The sequence below is a fragment of the Hyperolius riggenbachi genome, chromosome 6, assembly GCF_040937935.1.
Source record: "Hyperolius riggenbachi isolate aHypRig1 chromosome 6, aHypRig1.pri, whole genome shotgun sequence".
NCBI lineage: Eukaryota > Metazoa > Chordata > Amphibia > Anura > Hyperoliidae > Hyperolius > Hyperolius riggenbachi.
This window is the reverse complement of record NC_090651.1, coordinates 247,481,494-247,505,354: the sequence shown is the minus strand read 5'-3', so window position 1 is coordinate 247,505,354 and position 23,861 is coordinate 247,481,494. Positions and strand designations below refer to the sequence as shown.

The 23,861-nt window shown below is 45.6% G+C and overlaps 1 protein-coding gene across 3 annotated transcripts in view; it reads right to left on the bottom strand.

Moving 5' to 3' along the window:
- PRKCZ (protein kinase C zeta) overlaps positions 1-23,861 on the bottom strand; it is a 368,822-nt gene that overhangs the window by 221,366 nt on the left and 123,595 nt on the right. Inside the window, exon 5 of one of the 3 annotated variants that reach the window (XM_068240660.1) lies at positions 16,793-16,843. In XM_068240660.1, the coding sequence (XP_068096761.1) occupies positions 16,793-16,843 (51 nt within the window). Of the gene's footprint in view, positions 1-1,314; positions 2,142-2,733; positions 2,980-16,792; positions 16,844-23,861 lie in introns of those variants that run through there. The other 2 variants (XM_068240663.1, XM_068240662.1) reach the window with 2 other exon arrangements.

Below are 23,861 nucleotides of genomic sequence, written 5' to 3'. Positions count from 1 at the left end.
AGTTTTGCAGCAGTTCATGTGGCCTTCCTGACAAGGGATCTCAAGTGGCGTCTCCAAGTCTGCTATACTTTTCTTATAGTTTAGCGAACATCAAACCAATTAAAAGGAAACCGAGGTGTGAAACCCATGGAAACTGCCATATTAATTTCCTTTTAAAACAATACAAGTTGCCTGGCAGTCCTGCTGATCTTTCTGGCCTGCAAGGTCTAAATCACACACCTGAAAGAAGCATGCAGCTTATCTTGTCAGATTTGGCATAGACATCTGATCTGCATGCTTCTTCAAGGTCTATAGAAGTAGAGGGTCAGCAGGACAGCCAGGCAATGTGCATAATTTAAAAGGAAATAAACATGACAGCTTCCATATCCCTCTCACTCTGGATTCCCTTTAAATGGCCCATGACCATGATCTGTGGCAATATATTGTTTGTTTTTGTCTTTTTGCCCACAGAACTACGCAAAGATGGACAGCACCACACTGTAAACTAATCGTGGCTTCTGAATCAGGCTACTGCTGAGGAGTGGTTCCCCATAAATCACAAAGCAGACAGAGGGCATAACACAATCTACTGTGCTGCTACAGAGAGAAAAACTCCTTCCCCAATGGAGATCACAGAGAAGTGCTAAAGACCGAGCACAGAAACCCTGATCTGCCTAGTCAGGTTCCACTATAATCCCCTGATTAGCAGTTTGAAAACAGAATTAATGTGAGCCACTGCAGGCAGTGCTCTAACATGCTATTATGCTATTAATTTGTAGTGTCTCTATGCATGGAGGAGGATGATCGCAGATCGTACACCCACCCTCCAACCTATACCATCACAGAAAGTACTGTATATGCACCATCACTCTAATAAAAGGAAAAAACATTAACCTTTTCAGACATGGAATAAAGATGGCAAGAATACATTTTAACAAGCAACATCAAAATACCTTAATGCAGAGGTGATAAAACTAATCAGTACAGGTTAACTCAACTGTCCAAAGAGACTATTTAAAAAAATACAAATGAGCAAATTGAATTTCTGGATTGTAACACAAGCTTCAGTCCAGCAGTACTGTATGAGAGCATAAACTCCTTATGTAAAGGCATCCGAGTGTCTACTCCTTTACAGCACTGCAGAAGATACAGGAACTGATTGCTATACAGAGCAGAATGAAGCCAAGCACTCCTCTAGAGGAAAGAAAACACAGGAGGTCATCACATCAAAGACCAGGTAGCAGCATCCTTCTGGCAAGTGAACAGCTGATAAGAAAGCCTGATCTTGCCATCCCTGTAAAAAAAGAAAGAAAAGAAAGGGCCTTTCTAACATACCGTCAGATTTCTTCGGATACATTCCTCGTTTAAATATTCCTTATCGGCAGCATCCCTTCTCCATAGCGATGCTTAGTGACTCGATTCTTTAATCAATAATAGCGAAAAAGAAAGGCTTTCTTCCTCCTCCAAGATCTCTCAAGGCTAGACTCCGAGCTCAGCACAGCCACATCCACACGCATGCCAAAGTCAAGAGCGTTATCTGCATGGCTTGTAGCAATCTCTGGTTGCAAAGCAGAACCACAAGGCACAGCTGCTACAGAGGTGGAATGCTGACTTGTCTGCATCACACATACACTCACGCACTTGCACACAGCAATGCATCAGTGGACAGCTTTGCAGGCTTCATCCACGCACATTACTCACGATGAGGCTTTGCCGTTTACCAGCCTATGCAAAAAAGAAATTTTTCTATTTCTTATACTGAAGCATGCCTGAGAGGGAATGTACTCCTCACAACATCCGACTACCCTCCCTCTGCCGTCCTTTTATCAAGGGATGCTGGATGTTTTGCTATTGCTAGACATCAAGGACAAAAGGCAGGATCAGCCTACGTGCTGCAGACAAACACAGGGTAGAGAGAAAAGACAGCTTTCTAATATGAAATGCAAGGCTGCCTATACAGACATCGGTGGCAGAGGCTCTCACGGGAGGCTGCACTGAACAGCTGAGGCTCTCGAGAAAACATGGCCTGGATGCCCCACAAACACAGATGCTGGTGCCACCAGCCAAGCACCTGGCACTACACAAATACAAACTTCAGCATGCAGGCGCTGACATCGTAAGCCTGGAACTTGCATCTGACAATTAATGACAATGAATTGCCTATAAAATTGCCTGGATGCCCCCCAAACACAGATGCTGGTGCCACAGACCAACCAAACACCTGGCAGTGTACAAATATCTAATACAGTTTGCAGCTGCCAACAGATCTTCGCCAAAACCATAAGGCTGGAACAATATGTAGAGTCTGGCTATTAATAATTAAGATCTCCTATTAGAATTCCATTTTATTAAACTTCTTATCTTTGACAAATTCAAAAAGATTAATAAGTGGTAAGTACCGTATATTCATTTGGCGGCAACAGGCTACAATTTCATAAATAAATCATCCTTTATCCAATCACACCAATGTAAACAACACAAGAACAATTAGCTGTCTGTCATTAACAGAGCACCATGTGCATTCAGTGTGTGTGCCGCTTCAAGCCACCAGGACAACAGCATGTTCCCAGGCCTGAAAGAGTTAATCAGCTTAGCCTGGCAGATCGCGGGTTAACCTGCTTGTGCCATCACAGGGGAGGAATCCTGAATGAAGTTTCATAAATCCTCCAGTGAAAATGAGAATAGACTTATTTTCAGCAGCAGGCAACGAGGATGGAACAGATACAGAAGAAAAGAGGAAAGAAAAAGGATCACCTTTAAAGGGATGCATACATCCAAAAGTAACAGCTGGTGCATTGTTTGAGCATCTCGGCTGGTCTCTGCGTTAACCACCCCATGCACAAGGCAGCCTGGGCTCCCCACCTATCTCCTCCCCCTCTTTCTCTCTCGCTCCCTCGGTGTGAAGGTAGAGGACAGCCAGTGCTGAGGCGACAAAAGGCTTGTTCTGTGCACCAGGAACTAGAGAGTGAGATGCTCAGAGGCAGTGGGCGGGATGTTCCAGTGCCAGTCGTATTTCTGTCTGCAGGGCCTGGCATACAACACACAGGGCAACAACACATCCCCGGGAGACTCCTATGTAGGAAAACATTATTACACCAGTCTGAGGAACACGTAATTGCTGTATGAAATGGAAGGAGTGACATAACTGGAGGAGAGCTGAAACAGAGATCCTTTCAGTAGCTGGCCAGTGAAATAAGGAGGTACCCTGTGATTAAGAGCAGGGGGGGGAAGCTCCGGCCACTGAAGTGAGAATTACAGACCCAACAAAACTGGCAGCCACCCACAGCCTGCAGAGGCCAAGACTGTAAAAGTAAAATCGGACTGCTACTACTACTACACATGCTTTCATATTGTTGTGTTATTCAATATGAATACATACACCAGGAGCTGTACATCTGTGCCAAAATCACACAACTGCTAAATATTCAGTTACTGCTTATGAAATAAACCATGTGCATAATAATCATGTTAAAGGATCGCGATTTCATATATTGCAGACAGAAGTTATTTCAGTAATCTTTGTAGATTAACTCTGGAGAAAATTAAAATAAAATAAAATCAGCACTGTCTGGCGCTCCACAGCAAGCGGCTTATTTTCTAAATTTCACAAGATAGTCATGGCTGGTTGCTATGGCCACAAAGACTTTCCTCAAATTTGTTGTAAACCACCCTTATACAGAGAGAAAATGTTGTAGAATACCACTAGTAATCCTTCACATAATGGTTCTGTTTGTAAAATGTTGGAAAATACTGTAGAAAATTCCCCAACAACCTCAGCTCCTAAAGCACACTGTCTGGGGGTTGCTCTGGACTCTGAACTCTCATTTAAACCACGTATTAACACATTAAAAACCTCCTGCTACTTCAATCTTCAAAATATCTTCAGAATTCACCCCATCCTCACACAAGAGTCTACTAAAATGCTTGTACATGCTCTAATCATTTTTCATCATGATATCTGTAACAACCTACTCTCTGGTCTACTATAAAACAGACAGGCACCTCTCCAGTCCCTACTGAACTCTGCTGATAGTCTCATCCACTTCTCCTCCCGCTCCTCTGATGCTGCCCCTCTTTGCCAATTCCTCCATTGGCTGCCAATCCTCCAGTTCAAATGCCTATCTATCATTCAAAGCTCTAAATAGATGATCCACTCCATACATCTTATTTCCAGATATCATGCATTCCGGAACTTTCGCTCCTTCCCGCTTCCAACTTGGTCACCTCCTCTCACATGCAGGACTCCCCACGAGTGCCAACTCTCCTTTGGAACTCTCTCCCACAGCCAGTCCATCTTGCTACAAGCCTGGAAATTTTCAAGCGCATCCTTAAGACACACCTGTTCAAGCAAGCCTATAATTTGCTATAGCTATAATTTCAAGCTTACTGCCTCATCTGTCAACCCCTTTGTCTGCTCTTCCAGTGTCTCCACCCTACTACCCTCTAGTTAGTAAATGGCAGGGACCTCTCTCTTGTGTTTCCTGCCCTTGTGCAGTTTGCATGCACCTATACTTGTATCACTAGTTGTCCTGATTGCAGAGCATGTTACGCTGCTCATGTATCTATGCACCTTATTATTGTATGTTTTTGTACATTGTACAGCTCTATAAAATATGTTAGTGCTATTTAAATAAAAAATAATAATAATAATACAGTTAACAGCCATTTGTCTTTGATCCTGTGTTCATAAATCAGTTCCTATGTTATACATATCAGTAAAAAGTTGAAGTCCAACGCCCACATTTTTAACCTAAAGATTTACCTCACAGCCTCAAATCCCACTCAGTACTCTTGCCCACAACAGACTTCAACTTCAGGGGTCAATTACCCGCCTCCAACAGACACACACACACACACACACACACCAGACTGCCTTATCCTTCCACAAGCACTGAAATGTTGCCGTCCTAATGCCATTCCCACCCTTGACAGGTTGACTGGTCAGCCATCCACACCTACCACAGTACATCACTCCTGTCAAAGCAGCAGCCCGACCTCTAGAGAATAGGGGTTGGGGCTGTTAATGCCCATAATAACTATTGTCTGTAACAGGTAATGAAGGTAGGGGGTGACTGGCTTGTTAGCCATGTCCCCTCAGAAGTGAACAGAACAGGCCAGGATTCTGTAATTACTTGTCGACCCTCCTTTCGAAGAACCGGAGTCTGAAGCTCCATCATGACATAATTACTGATACCTTAAGGGTATCTAGTAAGTACCTGGGATAGGAAGAGATTAGGGAGAGAAAGATTTTTTACAATAATTAGGCTTTAAAACCTAGTTCCATGCGAAAAAATAATTTTGCAAAGTATAGAGTCTCTTTTGGAGTATAGAATCTCTTTTGGATTTTTTATTAGTACCATGTGTCTCCATCTGTGAAAATCTCTATCACTTCCTCTACACACAGGAGACACACGAACATTTCTCTTAAAGAGAAACTGTGACCAAGAATTAAACTTCATCCCAATCAATAGCAGATACCCCATTTTACAAGAGAAATCTATTCCTTTTCACAAATGGATCCTCAGGGGGCTCTCTATGGCTAATATTGTGGTGAAGCCCCTCCCACAGGAGACTGAGGACCGTTTTCCTGGCAGTTTCCGGTCTGTGAACTTCATTGCATTGTGGGAAATGGCTGTTTACAGCTGTTTCCAACTGCCAAAAAAAAGTTAAATTCTTGGTCGGAGTTTCTCTTTAAGTGAGTGAGAGAGAGAGAGAGAGAGAGAGAGAGAGAGAGAGAGAGAGAGAGAGAGAGAGAGAGAGAGAGAGAGAGAGAGAGAACTTAAGCTAGCTACACACAAGTAGCATTTTGGTCTGAATGTTGTTCAATTTTTCCCAAAGTTCAACAATGTTCAACTTAAATGCAAATTGAGGAGGGGGGCTCCTGTTTTAATAGATTTTTATCAGACAATGTTTTTTATTAAATCTGATTTCTAATTTCTAAAAAAAAAATGTATAACATATGCCCTGCATTAGCGTGTTGCTTCTCCACAGAAACAGAGTTAATGGTAAAACAATATGGGGGAATATAGAGAATGCCATTGTTGACTTGCTGAAAAAAATTATTTGTCTTTCTGAATCACAGCATCCTCATAAGTATTCAGCCTTTTTTGCTTGTCTGTTTTTTAAACAAGTACAGTAAACTGTTATTAGTTAAACAATAGCATACAGAGATGATACACAGTGTCACACACTGAGCCTAGAGCAATTATTATTATGTAGTATTTATACAGCACTGACATCTTCCACAGCACTTTTACAGAGTATATACAGTCATGTCGCGTTAATGTCCCTCAGAGGGATGCACAATCTAATTTTTGTGGGAGGCCAATTCACTTATCTGTATTTTTGGGGGGGGGAAATGTTAACATAACCAGTGAAGTTGAGTTTTACATGTTGAAATAAGCATCTACATGTGTGCCACAGTATCCAAACACTCAAATGTGGCTGGATAGTGTAATGGTAATAGCTTATTATGATGCCAGAACACCAGATAAGACAGAACACCCGGTCTGTATATGAAACTGGCTGCAGGTAGAGGAGCAGCAACATTACAAGTAAGATATCAGCACTTGTAAAAAGATAATCAATAACTTATTGCAGACCTCTGGTATAAAAACAAACACACACGAATTGTACAGGCAGCAGACATAACATAGTAGCAGCAAGTCTAAAAACTGATCATCTGTGCCATAAAATCTAGCATTAGAAAGATAGCCACGCCCAATCCTTTACGTCTATATAAAACAGTTACCCTCCAAAGAACCACTTCCTGGTCACTGCAGAGGTCAAAGATTATGTCAGAAGGGTGTGGCAAAGAGAGGGTGGTTTCCCATTCTGGGTGTGACTGGACCAAAAAGAGCCTTGAAAGTTATTTTCACCTCCTCCACATACCAGCTACAAATCATCACCATTAGGGACGATCAATCAGATGCATATCATTTCTACTTGCATTCAAATTTCATGCCAGTTTTTATTGGTCCAGGTGTAAGCTGCATAACACTGACATGAAAATTGAATGCACAGAGAAATTATTTGCATCCTATTGAGCAACTACTACTATGACTAGTAGTACACATCCAAACCATCGCTAGGGTCTGCAACTTCCATTTACGCAATTTCTCCAAGATCCGGCCCTTCCTGACCCCGGACACTGCTAAACTCCTTGTCCATGCCCTCATCTACCGCCTGGACTACTGAAACACCCTTCTGTCAGGCCTTCCTCAGAAGCGCAACAACCCCCTACAATCCATCATGAACGCAGCCAGACTAATCTACTCCTCCCACCACTGGCGTAGCAATAGGGCCTGCAGCCCCTGCTCCTGCGGGGGGGGGGCCCGCTCGGGGCCGTTTTGTGGGGGCTGGAGGGGTCGCCGCATGACGCGACTTCAGGTATAACAGGAAGTCGCGTCAGAGGCTAGCGAGAGGAATGCAGGCTGGAGCGCACGGAAGGTATGTATCTGTTTGCTGCTCGCCGCTGCCCACGGACACACATTTAAGCTGGAGGGGAGCGCAGAGGGCAGAGCCCCGAGGTGAGGGGGGGGCTCCCCTCCCCCCCCCCTCCCCGCCCCGCCGACCGTGGCCACGGCTTTCCCCTCATGCTGTGACCCCTCCAGCCCCCACAAAACGGCCCCGAGCGGGCCCCAGGGAGAGGGGGGTCCCCACTCTGAAATTCTGCAGGGGGGCCCAGTGGGGCATAGTTACGCCCCTGCCTCCCACCGTTCTGTCTCCACGACTTCCAATACACTTCAGAATCAGTTTTAAGATCTTATGTTTGGCCTACAAATCTATACACAAGTCCTGCCCGACCTACATTTCTGACCAGGCTGCCCACTACGCTACTCCAACAACCTCCTCCTAACCACCCCACATTTCTGACACTCCCATGCTCAACTACAAGACTTCAGAAAAGATAAGAAAATCGATTGGAAAAACTATCGGAAATAAGATCGGTCAGTAAATTGGCTTTTCCAGCATTAGTCATGGACATGCAAGTGTCCAACAGTCACTAATTTGCTAGTTTCTAAATAACTGCCATGGCAGTTTTCTGCTTTTGCAAACACGGCTAAGAGATTGTGTCACCTGTGGTGGGCGGAGTCTCAGTTTTTCCAGAGAGGTACTCTGTTTCTATCTGTGCCACTGAGCCAGCCTATCTCATACAGGTGAGGTGAAGAGAGAAGAAGGGCAATGCTAGCCATAGTATGCTTCATTCCAGAACTGCCAAAATACCCCCCCCCCCCCCTCCCCAGCTGCTTAATGAGGTAGTCAGCCATTGCTCCAGTGGGTAAAAAAAAAAAAAAAGGGGGGAGGGCGGGGAGCAGTCATAGTAAGTGTCATTATGGTTCTTGTTTACTGTGGAATTTACAATGTAGGTCCACTATAATACAGTGTAATTACCCAAATGAATCAATGGTTAACCAATGTTGTAACTGTTCTTGACTGCATACTGTACACAAGCACTCAGCTGCTATTTGATCTGGTATTATGCACTTTTTAGTCACCAATTCAACCAATCTGTCCTACTCTGAGGCTTTACCACTGAGCAAAGAGAGCAGAGGGCAGAATTTAACCCCACCTTAGGTCCAAATCAAGCAGAAACTGAAACCTGTATAGAATCACACCAGAATCCATGGGACCTAGAGATGCATAAACCCCAAGCTAAGGACTACAAGGACAATTGGAAGTCACCAGTAATCACTAGTAATTAGTGATTCACTATTACTAGCAATTCGGTCGCTTGATGTGACCAGATAGGGTCACCTTAAAAAAAAGACCATTTCTTTCTGTGTTCTTTTATATTAGGGCTTTGAGGCTTGCAATCTATGCAGATTGCTGTTTCTTAACTGTAGCTCAGCAAGAAATGGATATATTATTAGTCCTATTCATTTGGTCCATACATAGTTTTCACAGAAAGTACTCATCTTGGCCTTGCTGTGCCACAAAGGCTAATCCATTCCTCTGCAGAGAGAGATGCAGCTCTGGCTTCCCACAACAATGTAATTCCTTGTCATTTGCATTAAAATGATTTGTCTTCATTGTTTTTCCAAAGGCCTTGAGACACTTGCAGTTTACAAAGAAATAAAATAGAATATAATATAGTATATACTGAAACGCATGCTATAAAAGTTCCCTTGAATTCCTCATGACCTCTTTGTGAGTACTTGGCTACATACATGCCATATAAAAAGTAGCCAGCCTGTTATTTATGGTAATAGAATGAAATAAAATTCATTATTAATGATGCTTTTGTTCCAATCATGCTGCATTAGCAAGCATGGTGTAAAGCAGATCTTGAAGCGTTCTAAACTACGGTATTGTAAAGCACAAGAATATTATCTAAAATATACTCTGTACAGAACATCCACAGGAATAGTTTAGTAGATGTTCATTCTGTTCCAGTCTGTTGTGAGTGAACTGGTACAAAATGTTCCCGTGTTTTCCAAATGAAATTTACACTCTGATATGGACGAAAAGCTGTACATACACAAGTCTAGCTCACCAGGTCACCTCGCGTACACATCAAGTTGGATTTTTCCTATAGAAGTGATATTGTTAACAACAAATATTGAGCAGGAGTATGTTATCTTGGGGGGGGGGGGTCAAAAAAGTCAGAGAAGAACCCCCTGTCACGGACGATTGCGGGGACGCAGGCGCGTCCTGGAACCGCCCGTGAAGAAAAGAACGATCGCACTCGATTCCTGCATCGATTGCGCCTCAGATCAATAAAACCAAGATCTGATGTGCAGTATCCCTCTGCTTAGGAACAGCTGGGAAATCTGTCTTAGCTGAAATGACAGCCTGGGGGGAAGGTGTTAATTAGCTTGGACATATTCCCTGTGGAAGGCACAATTTCCCTTTTGGTTCTGCGAACCAGGTGACACTTAGCTGATCTCATGGAGATGTTAATTAACCAAAGGAGGCCTAGGTGCAGCCAAGCAGGCTACGAATCCACGGGAGGTCTTGACACTCTGTTCTCTGCTAAAGATCAAAGGAAAGTCAGCTGTTAGCAGCTAAAACACCTCCTGAATTAACCTGAGGCTCATGGCATAATCCATAACTTCCCAGATCTGTAATATTTCTGGGGTTCCTGAGATGGCAGCTTCATCAAACGTGGGGGAAGTGTAGCATGAGCCCCGGTGCTGGTTCTGAGGAAGTTTCAGAACCTTCGGAGGTAAGGACTGCCAGCTAGGCAGTTTCAAGTGCCCTGATGATACCACAGGGGTCCCACCCCTCATGTCTGGTATCAGGGCGCTGGGTAAATCGAGACAGACCTGAAAATGTTAATAAATCTGCCCTGACCTGTACGGTTCTGTGAGATGGAGCCCATATATGGGTAGATATGATTTCTGGTCCTCAGGATAAGGGGAGGGCTCATCTCATCCTCCAAGGGGGTGTGTGGCTCCCCGCCCTCACTCCCTCCTACTGACTCAGGGGCATAAGAATGGCAGAGGACCCAAACTCAGTGTCCTCCACACTGAACCATCTTGCACTCATCAGATGCCAGCTTGAGGATATGCTGGCATCCACCTGGTCTGAACTCTGAACTCTGGACTTTGAAACCAAGGACTTTATGATTCTTCCCACAATAAGGACATCTTTCCAGGAACTAAGTATTTTTCTCCCTTCTTTTATTTTTCATACTGGCTATTACTGTTTTAATAATTGTTGATTTTCATAATTGTCTGTATATATTAATTATTTATATTGCGTGAATAAACGACTTTCCCCAAGTCATTCACTGTTTCGCTACCCTGCTTATCAGCACACACAGAAATGATCCCGGGTCTCTGAAGATACGCTACTGTTTGTTTGTTGTTGGCTAGACAGAATATCGTGTGTTTAACCGTTTTATTCGCAGGATTAGTCAGTCAGTTAGTGGGCCCCACGGTCCCATAGTAACCGCGGTGGTGGCAGTTTACTCTGAACCAGTAGGTGACGTTGTAATTACCCGTGTCTCACAGGCTCCCTTCTGAGTTGTCTGCGGCTAATTCTTAACGGTTCCTGCGCATTGACTGCGACCAGAGTTCGCACGATCTGTGCGCTGGCACCGTTTAGAAGGCTAAGTGCGGTCAGCACTGAGGGCTCCTGTGACAGTGTTAGGCAGCGGGTGGGACCTGTGTTGTGCTGAAAGTATCTGCGATAGCGCTAGCGCTATCGAGAAACGAACTAATTCGTTGGTGTAGCTGGAAGGCAATATATTTTTTATATATACAGAGAGACTGTGTAGCCAGTACCCCTCCCCAAAAGTTTTATTTTATTTGGCATGGAAATGTCCGGGAACTACAAGCTCATGGCCGTATCCGACCTGGAAAATCTTTGTCAGCTGCGGGGCATTGACACCCTCCGCAGGAACAAACAGGACATGGTAAATGACTTGTTTCAATGGGATACCCAGCAACCGCGGGAGCTGGATGTGTCTGCTGAGGTAGACGCTGCCCCATCTGACTCAAGGCAAGGGGAACCAGAGGCTGAAGATCCTAGGCGTACAGAGGTTGAGCATCCTGCGGGCCCTGTTGCAACAGTTACGCCAGAGACTGTCAGTATGGACCCCAATCCCAGAGTTTCTGAAAGTACTCGCCTGGAACCGGCCAGTACTGGACTGTCCGTTTGTACTGATCCGCTAATGCAGCAGGCATTACAAAAGCTGATGGACAATGACCTGGACAAGTACCTGCAGTACATGCGTGAGGAGCGCCAATCTGCAGAAGCGCGGACAGAGCGCCAAATGCGGGAGGAACGGGAGCGGCAAGCTGCTGCTGCTGCTGAACGCCACGCGGAGAGGGATGCCGCTGAGCGAGAACGGGAGCGCCAATCTGCAGAGGCGCGGGAGAGACGACAGCATGAGCTCAACATGGCAAAGGTTCAACAGGCCAGCCGGAGTTCACCGCCCAGCCTCCCTGCTGAAGGAGCTGCAGCACCCGTAAGTGCAAAATTTAAATTTGCTAATATCGAGAAAGACACAGACATTGACTTGTTTTTGCGATCTTTTGAAAAAGCATGCCGTCAGTATCGTCTGTCCCAAGACCAGTGGGCCAGACATCTGACACCTTTGCTGCGCTACAAAGCGCTTGATGCCTTCGCAGAATTGCCTGCGGAGAAGGATAATGATTATGCTGCTATAAAAGACGCTATCATTACTAAGTACCAGCTGACGCCAGAAGCCTATCGGAAAAAGTTCAGGGCCTGGCAGAAAAAGCCTTCTGATTCGTACCGAGATGTGGCCAGCAGCTTGCTCACCACACTCCGCCAGTGGACACTAGGCCTCACCAAAGGGTCTTATGATGTCCTGGAGGACTTGATAGTCCTGGAACAATTTCTGAACATTTTCCCTGCTGATGTACGCCAGTTTGTGCTAGAACGCAGGCCGGCTTCAGCAACTGTCGCTGCAGACCTTGCTGAGACTTTTGCAACTACCCGGGTGGCTGATACCCGCAGAACTGTCCCATCCAGCTGGAGAGGAGGTCAGCCCAATACCTCGGCAGATCCTCCTGCCCCTGTGGGCCGTCCGCCACAGAGGCCACCCAGCGCAGCTGCTGCACCCAGGCCTGCAGCGCCTGGAGAGGTCACCTGTCACTACTGCCGCCAGCCCGGACACATGAAATTCGACTGTCCGGAGCGGAGACAAACACCACCAGCACCTGGATCATCTGCATCACCTGTACCTCACCCACAGCAGAGGCAACCCGCCAGCGAACCACAGCCTGGATCATCAGATTTTGTCCTGTTTGCACGCGGACAGGAAATCCGCGACCGAACCGACCAGCAGCAACTTGTTAGAGTGAACGGCAAAGTTGTCACCGGATTTCGAGACACCGGAGCTGACATCACGTTAGTTCACTCACATCTTGTGCCAAAGGAGAGCATCAGCTCCAGCCGATCCCTTGCCCTTACTGGAGTAGAGGGCACCCTTTTCCACATAGCCCACGCAAGAGTGAAGCTGGATTGGGGAGTGGAAGGGGTCCACGAAAGGGTTGTTGGGGTTATGAAGGATCTCCCAGTCCCTGTGTTGCTGGGGACTGATTTGGGCAAGCTTGTGTCCTACTATGAACCTGCCACGACCGCCTTGTCGCTCACGGAAGGAGACGGACTCTCCACCCACCACCAGGTACTTTATACACTTGGGGGAGCACCAGGGGTAGGTGGGTTGAATGTGCCCAGTTCAAGGGTACCAGGTTCAATAGTGCCTGCTTCAAAGGCACCTGAGTTTGAGGTACAGACTGTCTGTTGTGATGATGCTGTAACTGTACCTGAGTTTCCTGTACAACCTGTCTGTAATGAAAAAATGTCTATACCTGTCAATGTCATTACTGCATGCAATGATGATTTGAGTAATGTCCGTCTGTGCCATTCTGACAGTGTACCTGTGCTAGCAATACCGCGCAGCTGCACTGCTCAGAACCCGAGCTCAGAACAGGTGGAGGGGGTTCCGGCCTCCTCCCCCTCCTCTGACCGCAGGGATGAGACCTTTCAGCCGCTGGCCTCGTGTGACATGAGCCAGTTGGCTGAAACTGACAGCGCCGTATTCTCAGCCGCACTACAAAGTGACCCAAGCCTGGAGGTGCTCAGGCAGCGAGCCGCTGAGCCCCTCGCAGACGGGGCTGCTTTCAAGGTGTACTGGGAAGGTGGGAGACTGTACAGTGAGTCTGTGCAGCCCCCTACAGGTGGATCCCATGCGAATACCAAATGGCTTGTGGTCCCAAGTGCGTTCAGGGGACATGTGCTGAAATCTGCACATGGTAATCCTCTGACAGGGCACTCAGGTGTCCGCAAGACACTTGCCGGTATTCGGAAACAGTTTTATTGGCCCCGGATGAACAGGGATGTAGCAAACTACTGCCGAGCATGTGCCGTCTGTCAGGAGCTGGGAAGGTCCAGGGATTCCCGCGGGGTTCCCTTAGGTCCACAGCCACTTAGCAGGGGAACCCTGCGTGGGCTGGCTGTTGACCTAACCAACCCACTGCCCGTTGTCAGCAGTCCCGGCAGACACCACGTCCGACTGCAGTGGCGCAAACGCCCTGTCCAGAACGGTCCATGTTGGGTCAACCCTGAGGGTAGCAGACCGCGACCGGTCCAGGGGAACAGAGCCACAGGCTCCAATAGGTTTTCCCGCCGTACCGGCAACTCGAGGCCCGTCAGCCAGGTTAGCGGCGCCGCCACACATCTTGCGGATGAATGGCTAAGCCACGGACAAGGGGGAGGGCTGTCACGGACGATTGCGGGGACGCAGGCGCGTCCTGGAACCGCCCGTGAAGAAAAGAACGATCGCACTCGATTCCTGCATCGATTGCGCCTCAGATCAATAAAACCAAGATCTGATGTGCAGTATCCCTCTGCTTAGGAACAGCTGGGAAATCTGTCTTAGCTGAAATGACAGCCTGGGGGGAAGGTGTTAATTAGCTTGGACATATTCCCTGTGGAAGGCACAATTTCCCTTTTGGTTCTGCGAACCAGGTGACACTTAGCTGATCTCATGGAGATGTTAATTAACCAAAGGAGGCCTAGGTGCAGCCAAGCAGGCTACGAATCCACGGGAGGTCTTGACACTCTGTTCTCTGCTAAAGATCAAAGGAAAGTCAGCTGTTAGCAGCTAAAACACCTCCTGAATTAACCTGAGGCTCATGGCATAATCCATAACTTCCCAGATCTGTAATATTTCTGGGGTTCCTGAGATGGCAGCTTCATCAAACGTGGGGGAAGTGTAGCATGAGCCCCGGTGCTGGTTCTGAGGAAGTTTCAGAACCTTCGGAGGTAAGGACTGCCAGCTAGGCAGTTTCAAGTGCTCTGATGATACCACAGGGGTCCCACCCCTCATGTCTGGTATCAGGGCGCTGGGTAAATCGAGACAGACCTGAAAATGTTAATAAATCTGCCCTGACCTGTACGGTTCTGTGAGATGGAGCCCATATATGGGTAGATATGATTTCTGGTCCTCAGGATAAGGGGAGGGCTCATCTCATCCTCCAAGGGGGTGTGTGGCTCCCCGCCCTCACTCCCTCCTACTGACTCAGGGGCATAAGAATGGCAGAGGACCCAAACTCAGTGTCCTCCACACTGAACCATCTTGCACTCATCAGATGCCAGCTTGAGGATATGCTGGCATCCACCTGGTCTGAACTCTGAACTCTGGACTTTGAAACCAAGGACTTTATGATTCTTCCCACAATAAGGACATCTTTCCAGGAACTAAGTATTTTTCTCCCTTCTTTTATTTTTCATACTGGCTATTACTGTTTTAATAATTGTTGATTTTCATAATTGTCTGTATATATTAATTATTTATATTGCGTGAATAAACGACTTTCCCCAAGTCATTCACTGTTTCGCTACCCTGCTTATCAGCACACACAGAAATGATCCCGGGTCTCTGAAGATACGCTACTGTTTGTTTGTTGTTGGCTAGACAGAATATCGTGTGTTTAACCGTTTTATTCGCAGGATTAGTCAGTCAGTTAGTGGGCCCCACGGTCCCATAGTAACCGCGGTGGTGGCAGTTTACTCTGAACCAGTAGGTGACGTTGTAATTACCCGTGTCTCACAGGCTCCCTTCTGAGTTGTCTGCGGCTAATTCTTAACGGTTCCTGCGCATTGACTGCGACCAGAGTTCGCACGATCTGTGCGCTGGCACCGTTTAGAAGGCTAAGTGCGGTCAGCACTGAGGGCTCCTGTGACACCCCCTAATGTTTGATTTCCCCGTCCACACTCCCACAACCTAGACTGATTGGCAGACAGAAATGATGCGGAGGTAAGTATCTCATCTCTTTCTCATTCCACCAATTAACAAGGCTCTCCTGTATTCCGCACTACAGCTGGACTCTTCTAGCGCCACAGCAGCATAGAGCGTCTCGTGCACGGAGGAAAAAGCCATGCATGAGCTACTGCTTTGTGATTGCAAAACTCGCTCACAGAGGGAAGAGCGTCTGCAAGCAATACTCAACAGAATGGGGTGCAAGAAAATCGGGGAAGCCTCTGGACTATCCAGAGGCTTCCATCTACTGAGGCAAGATGTAACTTTTTTTTGTTTCCCCATCAGTCTGGGTACACTTTAAATGGAACCCAGAGATGGGGATTTAAACAAAACAAAAAAACAAAAAAAAAAACAATGCTACCTGATCCATTAGGCGGGGCAGATCAGGTAGCCCCAAACCCCGCCACTCCTGCAGCCTCTGTCGGTACCTTGTCAGGAATATGGTAAGCTTCACTGATAAGCAAATTACAGCCATAGAAGTTTTTCTAGCAGAATTCAACTTCTGAGGGCAGGGGAGAGATGGCAAAAGTTCAGTAGTTCATGTAGTTTAACTCTGAGGGACTTCTAAGGCTGTCATTGAGCAGAGACAACAAAATATTCAATCTATTTTGTGAATGTTTAAATCTAAAATAAACCATGGTATATCTAAAAAGTCATTTTAGCAGTAGGAGAATAAATACAATTGTTTATCATCAGTTTATGGTCACCTCGGGTTCACTTTAGGGAAATTAGTATCAGGGTATAAAGCAACAAAATGCATAGTATGCATAGTACGTCACACCATGGAGCCACAGTGCAGTGTAGAAGAAAGGGGTAGCATTTGCTGCAATTTTGTGTCTTGTCAAAAACCTTGCATAACATCTTAACGGAGGAACTAGGCAACACATTTTATAGGAGACACAACAAAAGACTTTGTCAGGCAAGGTGTGGCACTGCATCAAAAAATAGCAACAACAAACAAAACCTCTTTTATCAGCCATAATCACACTCACACACAAAATGCATGTAAAGTGCAAACCCAGATAAGCCTTTCTTTTGGAAAAACAATGAAAGAGAATGTGGAGTACTCACTGTCTTCTCCTGGACAAGGCATGCCTGGCTTTTCGGGGATGCTGGGAAATACTGCAAAACAAAAAAAAACAGATAAAATGTTACAGCATATATATCATCATCTACACACTATACCAGGACTTATCAAGGCATAGTACATGTACCCCTGGTGTTACATCAGCACTGCCGTTGTGATCACATTATCAAACATGTCCTCTTGAAATTCACCAGCTTAAAATACTGTAAATGACTTATTTATGAAAGTTCAAATTTCAGCATTAAGGAAAAAAGGTTCGGACATTATTATTAGTATTCTAGATTTATACAGATGGAGCATTTCCCATGATACTGTACAATAGAGAATAAAAAGTATACCCGTTACAATGATGTGATACAGGCAATATACAACTGAACAGGTCAGCTAGTGGATTGTGCATAAAGGTGGAAAATATGCACCTATATTACACAGGGACAGGGGTAAAACATACACAAGGTGAGAAAGCCCTGTCTAACCAAGTTTTCATTCTTGTGCATTAAGGGATAGAGCAAAAGGTAAGCCAAAACTGTGCACAAAGTGGTAGTGGGGTGGCCAACTGCCAGTTCGCATACCTTAGATAAGATTATATGCTTGTCTGAAGAGGTGAGTTTTAGGCCCCTTTTATACTAGCAGGCTAAACCTGCTTTCCGCTACCCTATTTTGTCACAAGAACCCACAAAAAAGCAATGAAAGTCTATGGATAATTTCACACTCACTGCGGTCCCTTGCGGATCGCTGGAAGTGTCTGATGCGACACAAGGGCAACAGCTTATTGCCGTAAGCACCGTGCTTACACCACAGTGCTTGGGGTAATGGTAGTCTTTTGGCAATGCGCACAGTGTAAACGACAGAGCGCAGTGCATAGCAGTGAGCATGCGCAGACCGATGGGAATCCCAGTGGCATAGTTCCTACCTAGAAGGGAGTACGTGATTGAGTGGGGGGGGGGGCCTTATGCATATAACCCTGTTCAAACACACTGCCGCAGGGTCATAGGTTAGGGTAGTCATATTTTGTATTGCAAGGGGATGTGGCAGGGGCATCAAATCCCCACCAGGCAAAAAATAGATGTAAAAACGGCCTCAAAGTTGTGTCTAAAGATGGCAAGTGTGGTTGAGTGATGAACAAATCATGCAACAGAGTTCCATAGGAGGGTAGAAACTTAAGTATTTTTTTTGTTTCGTTTTTAATACGAGAAGAGGTGACAAGAGAGGATGATCGTTAGTAGAAGGAGTTGCATGTAGAGTGTGAGAGAAGTGTAGAGAGGATGTAGATGTAAGAGGAGGCTAGACATTTGGTTTTGCATCAGTATTACTAAAAGTGACCCAAGTGTGACTTATTTATCAATCTAAATTGGATTGTGCTTCTCTCTAGAACGCTGCCATTCCAATAACCTGTTACATAATGTTCTTTCCTCTGTTTTGCACATGGGGAAAGGTGGAAGTGCAAAGACGTACATTCTGCAGAACAGCAACGGTAATTACCTATGCAGCAGATGTTGAACAAAGCCAAAAGCAAAGAATAAATCGCTTCTCTGCAAATAACAAAGGAAGTGTGACAGTAACATCTGCTCAAAGCATCCCAGCATTCAGAACAAATAATGAATTGCTGCTACAATGGAAATGAAGATCGTCAATAAAAATAATACTTGGCAAATCTGTCTGTAATATGCTTGTAAAGCATGAATATCATTTTCAAGAGAAACACTTGTTTTAAAAAAAAAAACAACAACAACATCTGTTTCCAGGTAATGGTCATGGCATGCTTGCAGTGTACCTAAATCAAACAGAAGGTTAGAATACAGACACTTCCCTCAGTATTGGGAAGCAAGGAAGGTCTGCCCATGCCCAGTAAAACAGAGCTGCTCATACTCTAGCGCCTTCACTCCACTGGGCATACGCAAAGCTTACTCGAGCATGCTCAGTACAGAGAAGCTTGTACTCGGTCAGGGATGTGGCAACGGTGGGGATGATATGGGAAGCCTATGGGCCAGCCAGGGGTTTCCCACTACTTAAGTATCTAACTCAAGTTATTTTGTCACAGGTTTGCTTCAAAAAATGTTTTACTGAGACCTGCCTATGGTATTGTTCAATAAAGACTAGGTTCACAGTGGGAACTGCGCTCCCTGCAGCAGCATACAGTAAAGCATACAGTTAATGATAAATATGCTATACTGCCACTGTTAATATGAACGTTTTGCAGCAGTGCACTGGGATGCTGCATGCCATTATGCCGCACCCATCACACTAGGTGGTGCCTTGCAGTTCAGCAGGCCACGTTACAATGTGGGCGTTACAACGCACCACTGAACATAGAATACCTTTTCTAAACCTGCAAATATTTTTCTATAGAATTTCATCAAATAAGATCGAAAGTTGTACAAAAGCTAGATTGTGCCATTGCACCCTAGTGTGCTTTAAAGAGAATCTGTATTGTTAAAATCGCACAAAAGTAAACATACCAGTGCGTTAGGGGACATCTCCTATTACCCTCTGTCACAATTTCGCCGCTCCCCGCTGCATTAAAAGTGGTTAAAAACAGTTTTAAAAAGTTTGTTTATAAACAAACAAAATGGCCACCAAAACAGGAAGTAGGTTGATGTACAGCATGTCCACACATAGAAAATACATCCATACACAAGCAGGCTGTATACACCCTTCCTTTTTAATCTCAAGAGATCATTTGTGTGCTTCTTTCCCCCTGCAGCTATCTTCCACTGAAGTGTCAGGCTGTTTCTTCCTGCAGACTGCAGACAGCTCTGCCTGTATCTAATTCCTCAGTATGTGAAAGCCCAGCCAGCTCAGAGGAGGATTTATCCAGCTTGTAAAAGATAAGAGAGAAGAGAGAAGCTGCCATAATCTAAATAATACACAGGCAGTGTGCAGAGAGGGGCCTGGAGGGGGGAGATGCATCACAGAACCACAACACTAAAGAACTTGGCAGCCTTCCAGACACAGCCTGACAAGTCTGACAAGAGAGAGATAAGTTGATTTATTACAGAGATGGTAATAGTAGAACATGCTGCAGTAAGCCAGAACACATTAGAATAGCTTTTGGAACTTGTAGGATGATAAAAAACAGGATGCAATTTTTGTTACGGAGTCTCTTTAAGAACAGCAGACCAAGTGATACACGTGGAGTCGTCTCAATGTAAATTTGTAACCCCTGTACATCCAGTGGCAATCCGATATTTGCCATACATTCTTGCTGTTGCAGCTGTAGAGTGCACACAGGGGCCGTGTGAAGACTAGAACAGGGGGCACAGATTTCAAGGAGAGGAGGTGGCACAGAATCCTTTTAGCATCCCTGGGCTTACACAATGTATTTACATAAATGAGCGTTAGGCCTGGAACCCACTAACTTTAGCAAGAGCTTTTCAAATCACAAGCGCTCAGAAAAGGCATAGAAAAGCGCTGCTAGTGGATTCCATGCCTTAAAGCTGCTAGCGCCATTGCAGGGCCTAAAGACCTAGAATTGAATGACCTGACACTACCTGCAGGGAGCTTGTTCTCCCTGTATTTAGATGCTTTTTTCCAATTGTTTCCATTTCTTCCAATTACCCTAACACTTGCAGTTTAGCGTATGCATATCTTCAGGGAAATTTCCTATCAGTGGGTATCAGCGTATACTCTATCTAGTAGGCTTGGCATCGACAGGTCCCCCACTGCTCTTTCTCAGGCCAATAATAGCCACTCCTTGGCAATCAGTGCATACTCACCTGTCCAGCAGCCTTGGCATTGACAGGTCCCCCACTGCTCTCAGGCCAATGACAGCCCGTCAGTGGTGATCATTGCATCCTCATCTGTCTAGCAGTCTTGGTATTGGGTCTCAGTACAAAGGGTTATAGGTAATTACACGTGAAACTATTTCTAAAAGACTAAATAACTGTCTTTACATGAATCTGGAGTTCCTGAAAGCACCCAATACCTTGCGCCACCCACCGGCTGCATCCTAACTAATTCTGCCCCAGTAATGGAGTTTCTAATGCGATACGAAAGCGATGACCTGGTTTTCCTTGTGAAAAGTCTTTATTCTGAAGGGCATAAAATCCCACTTGTCACTTCCTTACTGTCGTGCTGGCTGTGACATACTTGGCTGCTTTGAAGTGCTCTTATGATAATATATAGCTCTTTAAAGTGAAAACCCGGCACTTGTGAAGCAGCTCATGTATAAAAGAAGAAAGGGTTTCGATTCTGTGCCCTGCATGAACAAAAGCCACAATGGCCAACCTGACATGATGTGGTAGGTCAAAATCCATCATGGACCTCTACGCACACAATACTGGCTATTGTGAATGTCATTTTAAATTTGTAGTCTTCCCATCACAGAGAAGGCCATAGGCTAAAAGAAAAAAAATCACGTCTGCCTAGGCTGCTTGTGTAATAAGTAAAATCTAATGAACTATTTGACATACACATGCATTGTGCTTGAAATGCACAGATTGTAAAACAATTAAAAGTGAATCGGAACCGAGTAAAATTATTTTCAAACATGATGTACCTGCAGATGATTATTACATACTTACCTCACCATCAGTACCTCCCAGAAGCTCACCATTTTCTTCTTGTAATGATTCTAGTTCTGACAATATTTTGTCAGAACTGAAATTCATCACTTGCTGTCAGTTCTATATATCAGTTTCTGTCAGTTATAACTGAAAGGACAACTGATGTGCAAGGTAATGTCCATGTTTCCATATGGCTCATGTGGGCAATATTACAGTATAACTATGCTGACCAGGAAGCTGTTATCGGTTAATGACCATTTTCAAAATGGAGAACGTAGAATTCCATTGATAACAGAGTCAGACAGAATGCAGGAGAGGAGAAAGATTATTGAGTAGACTACATTGGAGATAAGTATGACTTGTGTATGTTTAATTTGACTTTTAATTTTCAGTTCAGGTTTGCTTTAAAAGGCTTCATGGACACCAGACAAAGTTAATCTCTCCAGGTGCAAAATGATAAACTGTTGAGGTGAATTTATATATTTTTAACTACAGAAATGAGAGGATGAATGGATAGGTGCATTTGTAAATCAGAATTGGGATTATCACTTATATCACCTGAGTGGTGCTGCAAGGTTAGTGGTTCCACCTACTGGTTCTAAGATCAATTCTAGCAACCTTTTGAGATACCGTATTTTTCAGACTATAAGACGCACTTTTTCTCCTCCAAAAGTGGGGAGAAAAAGTTACTGCGTCTTATAGTCCGAATGTGGCAAGTCCTTACCTATCCAGGTGCTGAAAATTACCCTAATGAGGTCCGTGGTGAAGTGGCGGCAGCAGCTGTGCGATCTGGAATTCCTGTGTGGCATCCAACAAGTCCCTGGCAAAAGCAGCGGCAGCAGCGCGATCGGAATTCCCATGCTGCATCTAGCTTGTCCCCGGTAAAGGCAGCAGAGCGATTTGGAATTCCCAGTATTAGCAGCTGTAGCAGCGAGATCCGGAATTCCCGTAGGGCATCTAACTTGTCCCCGCAGTGAGATCTAAAGACAGCAGCGCGATCCAAAGTTTGCAAAACTCCGATCCCCGAGCGCATAGCAGCAGCCGCTGTATGATTTGTATTGCTGGTCTCTTCTCATGGGCTTTCTGTGCCTGCATCAGCCGCGTGACCAAGTAATCCGGGCAGAGCAGGACATCTTCAGCCACTATTTCCGCAGTGTCCACCTGAGGTCTCCGTACTGGCTTGTTCATTGGTTGACCCCGATGCAAGTGCGCCGCAGGCCATGAAGATGTCCTGCTCTGCCCGGATTACGCGGTCACGTGGCTGATGCAGGCACAGAAAGCCCATGAGAAGAGACCAGCAATACAAATCTTACCTGCTGCTATGCGCTCGGGGATCAGGGTTTTGCAAACTTTGGATCTCACTGCGGGAACAAGTTAGATGCCGTATGGGAATTCCGGATCTCGCTGCTACAGCTGCTAATACTGGGAATTCCGATCACGCTGCTACCGCTGCCTATGCCAGGGACATGTTGGATGCCACACGAGAATTCCAGATCTCGCTGCTGCCTCACCGCAGGGACAAGCTAGATGTCGCACTGGAACTCGGGAGAAGCTACCACCCAGGCTGGATAGGTGAGATCTTAATGTAATTGTAGTAGTTAGTTAGTGTAGCAAGGTTGGGGGAGCAGGGGTTTGTGTAGTGTAGTGCAGTGAAGCTGGGTTGGGGAGTGGGCACAAGGGGTTTAGTAAGTGTAGTTGGTGGAGGCACAAGAGGTTAGCTGGGCAGTGTAACCTAGGTAGAGATATCTTGGGGGTCGGTTAAAGGTCAATAGGACACTCCTGGACCATGGACGCACCTAGGTTTATTTTTTTCCCCTGGTTTTTGCTCTCCAAATCTAGGTGCGGCTTATAGTCCGGAGCGTCTTATAGTTCGAAAAATACGGTACTTATGGTTGCAGACCTGTTAACAGAAAGACACTATGGCTATCATTCATGAACAGGCTGTCGGTAAGGGGAACCCGTGCGGGAGAATACCGCCGTCGGTAGTTTATCCTTCTGGGTGATCATTCATAAAGTTTGTGCCTGGGGCGGTAGCAGTGCGGAGGTTTTCTGGAGAATGGTGTCGGTAGGCGGGCGGTAGGCATGCGGAAACAGAAAAGCTGGCCGAGACCCTCCATGCGGTGCTCTCTCTGCTGATGTGTGGGAGGTCCGTCCCATTCACTTACATGTATTCCGCAAGCTTCCCGCTACATCCAGGGGATCGGTAATCCCCTTCCGCATACCGCTATGCGGAAATGTTTATGAATGAACATTTTGATACTTTTTCTGGATAACTGCGTATCCACACTGCACAAGGCGGTACGTTGTCACTCTGCACGGGAATGTCAGCTCCGCATACGGAAAGAGGCTTTATGAATGCACAACTTGCTCAGTGCTCGGTAAAGTCAGCGGTATTACGCATTTCCGCATGCGGGAATGCTTTATGAATGATAGCCTATGTGGTAGACACCGACAAATATACGGTACATGTATAAGGCTTTACGGAAAAACTGTGATAGCCCAAGAAAACGTGTTCACTCTGTGGAAGAGGGAGGGGGAATGAGATGTG